The sequence below is a fragment of the Balaenoptera acutorostrata genome, chromosome 4, assembly GCF_949987535.1.
Source record: "Balaenoptera acutorostrata chromosome 4, mBalAcu1.1, whole genome shotgun sequence".
NCBI classification, from domain to species: Eukaryota; Metazoa; Chordata; class Mammalia; order Artiodactyla; family Balaenopteridae; genus Balaenoptera; species Balaenoptera acutorostrata.
The window spans coordinates 25,891,309-25,905,279 of record NC_080067.1 but is presented as its reverse complement, the minus strand read 5'-3'; the positions used below and the strand labels follow the sequence as shown (position 1 = coordinate 25,905,279).

The window sequence follows — 13,971 nt, the reverse complement described above, 5'->3', positions numbered from 1 at the left end:
ATTGTCTTTTTTTCCCTGGATAAGACATGCCTTTCTCTGCTCCAGAGGCTCCTTGGGTCCACAATGCCTTCCCAAGCTTTGCTCATGAAACACATGCATAGGATCTGGTCTTTTCAAGGCATGCAGGAAGTGTTTGTCTTTTTTGAATAATCAAGATACAGGAGAGAAAAGGAAGGGGTTATAATAGCTGCCTGGCCACTGTATTATTTCTGACGTCAGGAATATGTTTGTGCTCAAAGTGCAGCGATTCTGCGAAAACCCCAAACAGTTCTCAGGGATTAGCTGCTCGATTCCGTACAGCAAGAAGCAAGAAACACAAAGGCAGAACAAGCTGTGTGCCACAAACACGACATCGTACACGAGCCCAAGCCGGGAGGACATACTTCCAGACAGTTGTCCAGAGGGTGCATTCAAGTCTGCCAGGCAGCTTGACGCCCCACTCCCATTTTTCCTCTGTGAATGAATTCAGAATTGTATGGAAAAAGAAAGCTATTTTTTTGTTCAATCTTCTTCATAGGTCTTCCTGACTTTTCTCCTTTTTAGTGATGGGGATAATAATGACATGAACCTTAGAAAAGGCAAAGTCAGTGGTGGGACACATCATATATGAAGCATACCTTCAGTATCTCAAATGTTCTTCAGAAATTATATGAAATTTGGAGACATAAAATGCACGTGCATTGTAATAAGGAGAGTCAGCCCTGTAAATCCCAGCTAAAGTGTCATAGCAAATGTCTCTGTTTTGATCAAATATTACACATTTGTCTTTAAAAAAGAAATGAAAAGAAAAATGTAGCTAACAGCGCCCTTTGCAGCCCCCCAGTGGTTGGAAAGAGAAAGAGGGAAGAACGCGGGGGATTCAGACACAACTCTAGCTCCGCAGGACCAATCAACTTTTTACTCCGGAAAGACAAATGGCTTATTTTCAACATGAAATGAATATGTTCTAAGTGGAGAAGATGCAAGGTGTTGGTTAAAATGCACATAATTATTCACATACGCGTGAATCACTGAGAGCCTGGATTTTTTTTTTTTTCTTTTCAATCTTTCTCTTTTATCTCTACCAAGCTTTCCATGTTGACCTGGGAACTAGGCGATGCATAAGCATACCAGGTCTTCTTCCCAAACAAGTTTTTTTTCCCTTCCTTCACTTGCTGTGAGCCCCCCGTATGTAAACATCGGCTTAAACATACGCCATTTGCTCCGCTACAAAGTGACGAAAGAAGTCAAAAACATGTAATCTGCCTATTTAACAAAGTGTCTATATTGGGGAAGGAGAGCAAAAGATTCGATCGTTCATTGTTTTTTATTCTTGCTTTCACCAAAACAAGCGTCTCTCTGAATGATCAACGACTCCTTTACCCATTCCTTTACCTTTCCTTTATCACATGTTTGAGACATTTTCATAATCAGTTTTCCTTTGTCTTCCCCCCCAAAACACTACCTCTCAAGGATGGGGGTGGGGGTAGGAATTGATGAAAAGGAATAGGATGCCTGCTTATAAAATAATGTTACAAAAAACGATGCCACCAAACTAAAAGATTACAGCATAAACAGAAACTCTCCTATTCTTCTCAACCGTCTCACTCTCAAGTAGCGGGAGAGGCATTTCCGAGGTCCTGAGGAGGCGAACTGGCTGCCTCGCGCTCTCCCCACCCTCCAAGGGTAATTAAACGTAGAATACATTCCCTCCTGAGCCACAGGTAAGCTACGGTTCAAAGCCAGTTTGCAAATCAGGTTGCCGCTAATAGGGAGCCTCTTTATCTACAAGAGCAAACTCCTCCGTCCTCTGAGGATTGTCAGTGACCACGTCCCTTCCCGTACTGGTTGCCGGGCAAATCTGGCCACAGCCTTTAAACCAAGCGCACGCCCGCCTATCCTAGTCAAAACGCAGAGAATCAACAAGTTACCACCAAGCCGGGCACTCCAGCCCAGAACTGCCACTGCCTCTCCTGCGCCCACCGCCACCCAAGCCCGCTCTGCTCCTCCCTTGCCTCTCCCACCACCGTCCAGCAAGCACGTGACTTTCCGTTTCAGTTCGCCCTCCAGACGCCCCCACCCCGGCGCTCCGCCCCGCGCTCCCAGGCAGCAAATTCCGCGGCTCGCCAGCCTACAGTCTCCCGACCGCGCCAGGCGTTCACCAGGATCTTGCTTCCTCCGGGGCGGGAGAAGCGGGGAGGTCAAGAACTCCAAGCCAATAGGGTTGCGGGGAGGGAGGTCACCGGATTCTGCGCCTCTGTGCTCCGGTGCCCAAGCACAGTCGGAGCGGCTATGGGGAGGGTCTCATCCCGCACTTCTTCCGGACTCTGCGGCCCACCCGGAGGGCGCGCGTTCCCAGGGGAGCCAGAGCCGACCTGGGGGATCCTGAAGCCAGCCAGGGAGGCCTTCCCCGGAGCCCACAAGTTTCCACCCCATCCCCGAGCTGGGAGACGAGCTCTGCTCCCTCCTTTGAAGGCGCCGCCACTGATTCCTCCCTCTGGGCTGGAGCAGACAACTGCCTGTCCGCGCCGTGCCAGCGCCCTGCTCCCGCCGCTCCCGGGCCGGAGCCCGCCACTCGGCCACTACACCCCCACTCCAGCGCAGAAAGCCCCCAAAGTTGTCCGGACTCCCCAGACCTGGCCTTCTCCTGGGTCCCTAGAACCTGCCCAGGGGTTGGGCCGGCGTCCGCAGGTGGAATCTCTCTGGTCCAGGGCGCAGGGCGCTCACTTTGGTCATCCCGGGCGCACGGAGGCCGGGGAAGCTGCGGCAAGGGAGGGTGTGCAAATCCAGTGGGGTCCCCGCCGTTTGCACCCTCAAGCCCGCCCTGCTTCCCTCCTCGGAGACGAAGAAACTTCCCCAGCACCCACCTTTAGAGGCGAGGAGGCGGCGCCGCCGGCTGCCCCCGCCGCCGCCGCCGCTGCCGCTCCCCACGCCCAGCACCAGCAGGAGCGGTACCCAGCACAGCCTCCCAGTCACCATCCTCGCCGCCGCCGCCGCCGCCTACGAGCTGCCGCTGCCGCCGCCGCCGCCTACTGCCCTCGCCGGCTCTCTCCTGCCGGTGTCCGCCGGGCCTCGGGCCGCCTTGCCCTGCCGCTGGGTGCGCTTTGGGCGCCGCCGCGCTCGGCTTCCGGTGTCCGCCGCCGCACCGCTAGCTCGCCCGCAGCAGCCGCGCTCACTGGCGCGGACCCGGAGCAGCTCCGACGCTCACCCCGGGACGGCCCGTGACGTCACGGAGGGAGGGAGGTGGCTCCTGCATATTCATGAGACGCGGACACCGGCCTCGGCTTCTAAGCTCGCGGCTCCGCGCCCTCTCCCCCCAACTTTCCTCCGCTGTCCTCGAGCTCCGGGGCGCTCCTGCTCCAGGTAGGACTCGGCTCCCAGAGGACCGGGTGGGCGGCTGCGGGGAGCCCTCCGGCCCCGCGCCCTCGCTCCGGCTCTCAAATTACTGCCTCGGGGGAGGGCTGGCTCCCTCAGAAGTGGTCCCCGGGAGCCTGAGCGTCGCCTGCGGGGGCTCAGGGCACCGTGCCCCGCCACGCCCTTGGAGCTGACATCCGTGCGGAGGGGCGGGCGGGCGTTGCTGCAGGTCCTGCCCTTGGCCGGGTCTCCGGACGTTCTGTGCCGCCTGGTCTGGGGAGGGCGCCAGGCACACGCTAGAGCTGGAAAGCGCGACTGCCGCTCTGAGTTGCCAAGCCGGGGACATCACCGCGGACCCGGAGGGCAGTGGCCGGACTCCGCACCATCTTGGAGAGGCAGGGACAGCCACGGCTCTCGGCGGCTGATAGACCAGATCACAAAAGGCAAACGTGGGCCGCTGGGCCTGCCGAGGCTGCAGTGGGACAGACACTTCCCTGCAGTATGGTACCCAGGCAAGAAGTTACCACCTTTCTGTTTCGCTCCACGTATCTTGAGACCAGGCCACCCGACGTCATGCCTTGTAACACCTCGTGAGTAATTGTCAGTACCCAGAGTGCAACGGCCTTGCACTCTTGACAACTCCCCACCACCCCCAGGCCACACAAGGTTCATAGAGTTACTCCCTAAACATTAACTAATGTCTCAGAAGAAATCCTTGACCTTATTTGCATACATATATGCAGTGCCAGTATCACACACAAGTCAGGGTTCATAAGCAATAGTTAAGGAAATAGAGAAATCTAGAGAGAAACAGAAGTTGTTTATTCATTGATTCAACCCATATACTGAGCACCTAGACAGGTTGTGTCACCCTGCCACTGGACACTAAATTAGACATTAGACAGTCCAAAGACCAAGGAGAGTTGTCCGTCCTCTCCTGAAAGCCTTTGTTCCTGTCTGAGAAGCCAGAGAGGGCAGTAAAAGGCAATTACAGTGCTTTGTAAGTGTTCTGGTCCTGCACATTCTTTATGTTGCCAGATATGTGCCTATACAAATCAACTGACAAAATGTATATGTTGCAACGGTGTCTAAAGAGCATCCTATAATTAATAACTGTAGTTTGGGATACTCAACAAAGCCATAAAATCCATTAACAGCCCTCGTGCTGCTCAGCCGCTCTGCACCGCGCTGGCAGCTCACTCAGAGCCGCTGCAGTTGTGCAGGTCGACTCTTCTGCATTTCCAGGCACCCAGAAGTGCTTGCAGGGCAGCCATGACTCATGGAGGCTGCAGGAAGGCTCAGCCTAGGCAGGGCGCTTCACCTGCAGGTCTCCTTTAACCCACACAACCCACATCTGTGCTGTTATTCTTTCTCACATGAGCAAATGGGGGCTCGGGGAAATTAGGGAAGGAACTTCCTTGCCCAAGATCCAAGGGCTAATAAGCGCCTCAGATCAATACCAGGCTCTTGCCTTTTTCAGACTTGGTGTCAGGATCCAGAAAGGATGGCATGGAGACAGGGAAGGTGACCCAGGCAAAATCAGGGAAACCAGCAGATGGAGGAGAAACATAAATTTGCCTCGTTTTCTTCTGTTTGTGCTCCATCCAATCACATATCTGCCTCCCCTTCATTTTCTAATAAGTAGACTCACCTTACTAACTTACCCACACTGCCCCTTGATGTCATTCCATTGAGTTTCTTTAAGACCAGTTGGTTAGTCCCAAAACTTTTACATGAAATTTCAAATGCAGACCAGATAATGAGAAAGAAGGAGAAATACAGCTGATTGGAAAGTATCCCCACCCCATGTAGTAGATCACCAAAAAGAACACAGCAGAGAAAGACACCAGGGGGCAGGCCAGTGAATAAGAGGCACAACGTTGCTAGTCTCCATCTCCTCCTCTACAAATGGGGGTAATAACTATGCCTATTGTGAAAAATCAAGTGTACTAATGACCCCCATTTGTTCATGTCCCCCTGAATTCATTCCCTTTGGATGTATTCTCCCACCTCAACTCAGAGCTTGGCCACATGACTTGCTTTGGCCAGTAGGACAGTAACATGCATGTTTCCTCTTCCTCTCTTGGACCACTGCACCAAGGGATGACCTGCAGGAGGGCGAGAGATCACAAGGAGTAGAGCTGAACTGTCCAGCCAGCCAAGGCCATCCTAGACCGGTCAGCACCAGCTGACCCACGAGCTGAACACAGACACATGAGCAAGACCAGCCGAGGGCAGCCAATCCTGAACTGCATCAGAGCTGCCCAGCTGACTCATGAAAAAAAATAATAAATGGTTGTTGCATTAAGCCATTATGTTTTGGGGTGGTTGATTAAGGAGCATTACGCCTACTTCATAAGGTCATTACAAGAAGTAAATGAGAAAATATATGTGAAACACTATATGTTGCCTGGCACATAGTCACCATCCAATAAATGTAAAAATGTCTCCCTTTTATCTCTACTTCCCAAGTCTCTGAAATGCCAGTCATAACCCTGATTTGTGTCTTTTGAGAGAAAGGCGCCAACAACCTGGCTTAGAGGGGATGAAGGTGAGTAAGTATAGACTTGGAAATTCTCGGGCCACAAGAGCCTCAAGTCCACATCATCTGTATGGAGCACAGGTGTGCCCTCTGCCTGTGCTGGGCCATTGCAGATGCAAAAAATGGGTAAAGCAACAATTAATGTGTCCCCGTTCACCTGGTGCCAGGCTTTGCAATGGAGGGTTTTGCAACCCATACTTAATTTAATCATTGCAACAACAGGTGTTTGTTATTTTCCCTATTTTGTTCTAACCAGGTTACTGTCTAAGAAAGTTTGAGTAACTTATCTACGTTCACCTATTTGTGCAGATTGTGAATTCATGTCTGCCTAATTCCAAATTCCATCTTTTTCTCACACATCATGGTTTTGAGAGAAGCATATAGAATAAGTAAACAACAAAATGTAGTTTCACAGACTCATACACATAGAGAACAGACTTGTGGTTGCCAAGGGGGAGGGAAGGATTGGGAGTTTGGGATTAGCAGATGCATACTATTATATATAGAATGGATAAACAACAAGGTCCTACTGTATAGCACAGGGAACTATATTCCATATCCTGTGATAAACCATAATGGAAAAGATTATGAAAAAGAATATATATATATATATAACTGAATCACTTTGCTGTACAGCAGAAATTAACAAAACATTGTAAATCAACTATACTTCAATAAAATAAATTTTTTAAAAAACTAGTTTCAGATCGGAGAGACCTTCAAGATGGTGTAAGAGTAAGACATGGAGATCACCTTCCTCCCCACAAATACATCAGAAATACATGTACATGTGGAACAGCTCCTACAGAACACCTACTGAACGTTGGCAGAAGACCTCAGACTTCCCAAAAGGCAAGAAACTCCCCATGTACCTGGGTAGGGCAAAAGAAAAAAAAAAACAAAAACAGAGACAAAAGAATAGGGACGGGACCTGAACCTCTGGGAGGGAGCTGTGAAGGAGGAAAGGTTTCCACACACTAGGAAGCCCCTTCGAGGGCGGAGACTGCGGGGGGGCGGAGGGGGGAGCTTCGGACCACGGAGGAGAGCACAGCAACGGGGGTGCACAGGGCAAAGCGGAGAGATTCCCGCATCCGTGCTGACCAGCACTCACCAGCCCGAGAGGCTTGTCTGCTCACCCGCCGGGGCAGGCGGGGGCTGGGAGCTGAGGCTCGGGCTTCAGAGGTCAGATCCCAGGGAGACAACTGGGGTTGGCTGCGTGAACACAGCCTGAAGGAGTTAGTGCACCACAGCTAGCCAGGAGGGAGTCCGGGAAAAAGTCTGGACCTGCCTAAGAGGCAAGAGACCATTGTTTCGGGGTGCACGAGGAGAGGGGATTCAGAGCACCGCCTAAATGAGCTCCAGAGATGGGCGCGTGCCTTGGCTATCAGCACGGACCCCTGTGTGCAAGCACAGGTCACTATCCACACCTGCCCTCCCGGGAGCCTGTGCAGCCCGCCACTGCCAGGGTCCCATGATCCAGGGACAACTTCCCCGTGAGAACACACGGCTCGCCTCAGGCTGGTAAAACGTCACGCCGGCATCTGCCACCGCAGGCTCACCCAGCACTCCGTACCCCTCCCTCCCCCCAGCCTGAGCCAGAGCCCCCCAATCTGCTGCTGCTTTAACCCTGTCCTGTCTGGGTGGGGAACAGACACCCTCAGGTGACCTACACACACAGGCAGGGCCAAATCCAAAGCTGAAACCCAGGAGCTGTGCAAACAAAGAAGAGAAAGAGAAATCTCTCCCAGCAGCCTCAGGAGCAGTGGATTAAATCTCCACAATCAACTTGATGTACCCTGCCGCTGTGGAATACCTGAATAGACAATGAATCATCCCAAAATTGAGGGCAGTGGACTTTGGGAGCAACGACATATATAATTTTTTCCCTTTTTCTCTTTTTGTGAGTGTGTATCTGTATGCTTCTTTGGGTGATTTTGTCTGTGTAACTTTGCTTTTACCATTTGTCCTAGGGTTCTGTCTGTCCTTTCTTTTTCTTTTTAGTATAGATTTTAGCACTTGTTATCATTGGTGGATTTGTTTTTTGGTTTGCTTGCTCTCTTCTTTCTTTCTTTCTTTTTTTTTCTTTTTTATTACTTTTTAATTATTTAATTTTTAATAATTATTTTTTATTTTAATAACTTTATTTTATTTTATTTTATTCTTTCTTTCTTTCTTTTTTTCTCCCTTTTCTACTGAGCCGCATGGCTGACAGGGTCTTGGTGCTCCGGCCTGGTGTCAGGCCTCTGACTCTGAGGTGGGAGAGCCGAGTTCAGGACATTGGTCTGCCAGAGACCTCCTGGCTCCATGTAATATCAAATGGGAAAAGCACTTCCAGGGATCTTCATCTCAAGGCTACAACCCAGCTCTATTCAACGACCAGCAAGCTACAGTGCTGGACACCCTATGCCAACCAACTAGCAAGACAGGAACACAATGCCACCCATTAACAGAGAGGCTGCCTAAAATCATAATACGGTCACAGACACCCCAAAACACACCACCGGATGCGGTCCTGCCCACCAGAAAGACAAGATCCAGCCTCATCCACCAGAACACAGGCACTAGTCCCCTCCACCAGGAAGCCTACACAACCCACTGAACCAACCTTACCCACTTGGGGCAGAAACCAAAAACAACGGGAACTACAAACCTGAGCCTGCAAAAAGGAGACACCAAACACAGTAAGTTAAGCAAAATGAGAAGACAGAGAAACACAAGGCACATGAAGGAACAATGTAAAAACCCACCAGACAAAACAAATGAAAAGGAAATAGGCAGTCTACCTGAAAAAGAATTTAGAGTAATGATAGTAAAGATGATCCAAAATCTCGGAAATAGAATGGAGAAAATACAAGAAATGTTTAACAAGGACCTAGATGAACTAAAGAGCAAACAAAAAAGGATGAACAACACAATAAATGAAATTAAAAATTCTCTAGAAGGAATCAATAGCAGAATAACTGAGGCAGAAGAACGGACAAGGGACCTGGAAGAAAAAAAAGTGGAAATAACTACTGCAGAGCAGAATAAAGAAAAAAGAATGAAAAGAATTGAGGACAGTCCCAGAAACCTCTGGGACAACATTAAACACACCAGCTTTCGAATTATAGGGGTCCCAGAACAAGAAGAGAAAAAGAAAGGGACTGAGAAAATATTTGAAGAGATTATAGTTGAAAACATCCCTAATATGGGAAAGGAAAGAGTTAATCAAGTCCAGGAAGCACAGAGAGTCCCATACAGGATAAATCCAAGGAGAAACATGCCAAGACACATATTAATCAAACTATCAAAAATTAAATGCAAAGAACAAATATTAAAAGCAGCAAGGGAAAAACAACAAGTAACACATAAAGGAATCCCCATAAGGTTAACAGCTGATCTTTCAGCAGAAACTCTGCAAGCAAGAAGGGAGTGGCAGGACATATTGAGAGTGTTGAAAGAGAAAAATCTACAACCAAGATTACTCTACCCAGCAAGGATCTCATTCAGATTTAATGGAGAAATTAAAAGCTTTACAGACAAGCAGAAGCTAAGAGAATTCAGCACCACCAAACCAGCTTTACAACAAATGCTAAAGGAACTTCTCTAGGCAGGAAACACAAGAGAAGGAAAAGACCTACAATAACAAACTCAAAACAATTAAGAAAATGGTAATAGGAACATACATATCGATAATTACCTTAAATGTAAATGGATTAAATGCTCCCACCAAAAGACATAGACTGACTGAATGCACACAGAAACAAGACTCATATATATGCTGTCTACAAGAGACCCACTTCAGACCTAGGGACACAAACAGACTGAAAGTGAGGGGATGGAAAAAGATATTCAGTGCAAATGGAAATCCAAAGAAAGCTGGGGTAGCAATTCTCATATCAGACAAAATAGACTTTAAAATAAAGACTATTACAAGAGATAAAGAAGGGCACTACATGATGATCAAGGGATCAATCCAAGAAGAAGATATAACAATTGTAAATATTTATGCACCCAATATAGGAGCATCTCAACACATAAGGCAAATGCTAACAGCCATAATAGGGGAAATCGACAGTAACACAATCATAGTAGGGGACTTTAACACTCTACTTTCACCAATGGACAGATCATCCAAAATGAAAATAAATAAGGAAACACAAGCTTTAAATGTTACATTAAAGAAGATGGACTTAATTGATATTTACAGGACATTCCATCCAAAAACAACAGTATACACTTTCTTCTCAAGTGCTCATGGAACATTCTCCAGGATAGATCATATCTTGGGTCACAAATCAAACCTTGGTAAATTTAAGAAAATTGAAAGTGTATCAAGTATCTTTTCCAACCACAATGCTATGAGACTAGATACCAAAAACAGGAAAAAATCTGTAAAGAATACAAACACATGGAGACTAAACAATACACTACTTAATAACCAAGAGATCACTGAGGAAATCAAAAAATACCTAGAAACAAATGACAATGAAAACACAACAACCCAAAACCTATGGGATGCAGCAAAAGCAGTTCTAAGAGGGAAGTTAATACCAATACAATCCTACCTCAAGAAACAAGCAACATTTCAAATAAACAACCTAACCTTACACCTAAAGCAATTAGAGAAAGAAGAACAAAAAACCCCAAAGTTAGCAGAAGGAAAGAAATCATAAAGATCAGATCAGAAATAAATGAAAAAGAAATGAAGGAAACAATAGCAAAGATCAATAAAACTAAAAGCTGGTTCTTTGAGAAGATAAACAAAATTGATAAACCATTAACCAGACACATCAAGAAAAAAAGGGAGAAGAATCAAATCAATAGAATTAGAAATGAAAAAGGAAAAGTAACAACTGACACTGCAGAAATACAAAGGATCATGAGAGATTACTACAAGCATCTATATGCCAGTAAAATGGATAACCTGGAAGAAATGGACCAATTCTTAGAAAAGCACAACCTTCCGGGACTGAACCAGGAAGAAATAGAAAATATAAACAGACCAATCACAAGCACTGAAATTGAGACTGTGATTAAAAATCTTCCAACAAACAAAAGCCCAGGACCAGATGGCTTCACAGGTGAACTCTATCAAACATTTAGAGAAGAGCTAACACCTATCCTTCTCAAACTCTTCCAAAATATAGCAGAGGGAGGAACACTCCCAAACTCTTTCTACGAGACCACAATCACCCTGATACCAAAACCAGACAAAGATGTCACAAAGAAAGAAAACTACAGGCCAATATCACTGATGAACATAGATGCAAAAATCCTCAACAAAATACTAGAAAACAGAATTCAACAGCACATTAAAAGGATCATACACCATGATCGAGTGGGGTTTACCCCAGGAATGCAAGGATTCTTCAATATACACAAATCAATCAATGTGATACACCATATTAACAAATTGAAGGAGAAAAACCATATGATCATCTTAATAGATACAGAAAAAGCTTTTGACAGAATTCAACACCCATTTATGATAATACCCTCCAGAAAGTAGGCATAGAGGGAACTTACCTCAACATAATAAAGGCCATATATGACAAACCCACAGCCACCATCGTTCTCAATGGTGAAAATCTGAAACAACTTCCACTAAGATCCGGAAGAAGACAAAGTTGCCCACTCTCACCACTATTATTCAAAATAGTTTTGGAAGTTTTCACCACAGAAATCAGAGACAACACTCAGAATGAGAGAAAATATTTGCAAATGAAGCAACTGACAAAGGGTTAATCTCCAAAATATATAAGCAATAAAAGGAATCCAAATCAGAAAAGAAGAAGTAAAGCTGTCACTGTTTGCAGATGACATGATACTATACAGAGAGAATCCTAAAGACTCTACCAGAAAACTACTAGAGCTAATCAATGAATTTCATAAAGTAGCAGGATACAAAGTTAGTGCTCAGAAATCTCTTGCATTCCTTTACACTAATGATGAAAAATCTGAAGGAGAAATTAAGGAAACACTCCCATTTACCATTTCAACAAAAAGAATAAAATATCTAGGAATAGACCTACCTAAGGAGACAAAAGACCTGTATGCAGAAAATTATAAGACACTGATGAAAGAAATTAAAGATGATACATATAAAGCAGAAACTAATACACCATTGTAAAGCAATTATACTCCAATAAAGATGTTTAAAAAAAAAAAAAGATGATACAAACAGATGGAGAGATATACCATGTTCTTGGATTGGAAGAATCAACATTGTGAAAATGACTGTACTACCCAAAGAAATCTACAGATTCAGTGCAATCCCTATCAATCTACCAATGGCATTTTTCACAGAACAAGAACAAAAAATTTCACAATTCGTATGGAAACACAAAAGACCCTGAATAACCAAAGCAATCTTGAGAAAGAAAAACAGAGCTGGAGGAATCAGGCTCCTTGGCTTCAGACTATACTACAAAGCTACAGTAATCAAGACAGTATGGTACTTGAACAAAAACAGAAATATAGATCAATGGAACAGGATAGAAAGCCCAGAGATAAACCCATGCACATATGGTCACCTTATTTTTGGTAAAGGAGGCAAGAATATGCAATGGAGAAAAGAGAGCCTCTTCAATAAGTGATGCTGGGAAAACTGGACAGCTACATGTAAGAGAATGAAATTAGAACACTCCCTAACATCATACACAAAAATGAACTCAAAATGGATTAGAGACCTAAATGTAAGGCCAGACACTATCAAACTCTTAGAGGAAAACATAGGCAGAACACTCTATGACAGAAATCACAGCAAGATCCTTTTTGACCCACCTCCTAGAGAAATGGAAATAAAAACAAAAATAAACAAATGGGACCTAATAAAACTAAAAAACTTTTGCACAGCAAAGGAAAACATAAACAAGATGAAAAGACAACCCTCAGAATGAGAGAAAATATTTGCAAATGAAGCAACTGACAAAGGGTTAATCTCCAAAATATATAATCAACTCATGCAGCTCAATATCCAAAAAACAAACAACCCAATCGAAAAATGGGCAGAAGACCTAAATAGACATTTCTCCAAAGAAGATATACAGATTACCAGCAAACACATGAAAGAATGCTCAACATTACTAATCATTAGAGAAATGCAATCAAAGCTACAATGAGGTATCACCTCATACCAGTCAGAATGGCCATCATCAAAAAATCTACAAACAATAAATGCTGGAGAGGGTGTAGTTAAAAGGGAACCCTCTTGCACTGTTGGTGGGAAGGTATATTGATACCACCACTATGGAGAACAGCATGGAGGTTCCTTAAAAACTAAAACTAGAACTTCCATACGACCCAGCAATCCCACTCCTGGGCATATACCCTGAGAAAATCATAATTCAAGAAGAGTCATGTACCACAGTGTTCATTGCAGCTCTATTTACAATAGCCAGGACATGGAAGCAACCTAAGTGTCCATTGACAGATGAATGGATAAAGAAGATGTGACACATATATACAATGGAATATTACTCAGCCATAAAAAGAAATGAAATTGAGTTATTTGTAGTGAGGTGGATGGACCTAGAGACTGTCATACAGAATGAAGTAAGTCAGAAAGAGAAAAACAAATACCATGTGCTAACACATATATATGGAATCTAAAAACAAAGAAAAAGAAAAAATGGTTATGAAGAACCTAGGGGCATGACAGGAATAAAGACGCAGATATAGAGAATGGACTTGAGGACATGGGGAGGGGGAAGGGTAAGCTGGGATGAAGTGAGAGTGTGGCATGGACTTGTATATACTACCAAGTGTAAAATAGATAACTAGTGGGAAGCAGCCGCATAGCACAGAGAGATCAGCTCGGTGCTTTGTGACAACCTAGAAAGGTGGGATAGGGAGGGTGGTAGGGAGACGCAAGAGGGAGGAGATATGGGGATATATGTATATGTGTAGCTGATTCACATTTTTATAAAGCAGAAGATAACACACCATTGTAAAGCAATTATACTCCAATAAAGATGTTAAAAAATAAAAATAAAAATAAATTAAAACAATTAAAAAGTGTTTCAAATCAGAAGAGGTAGCTTTGGGAATTCGATTTTTAAAAAAATCTTTATCCACCGTCACTTCTGAATAATGACTATTCAAATAACTAGTTG

At 45.1% G+C, this 13,971-nt stretch overlaps 1 protein-coding gene across 1 annotated transcript in view; it reads right to left on the bottom strand.

Moving 5' to 3' along the window:
- CLSTN2 (calsyntenin 2) overlaps positions 1-3,454 on the bottom strand; it is a 643,531-nt gene extending 640,077 nt beyond the window's left edge. The window contains exon 1 of the mRNA XM_057545313.1: positions 2,847-3,454. Coding sequence (XP_057401296.1) covers positions 2,847-2,958 — 112 coding nt within the window. The 5' untranslated portion in view covers positions 2,959-3,454. The remainder of the gene's footprint in view (positions 1-2,846) is intronic.
- Positions 3,455-13,971: the final 10,517 nt, after the last annotated feature.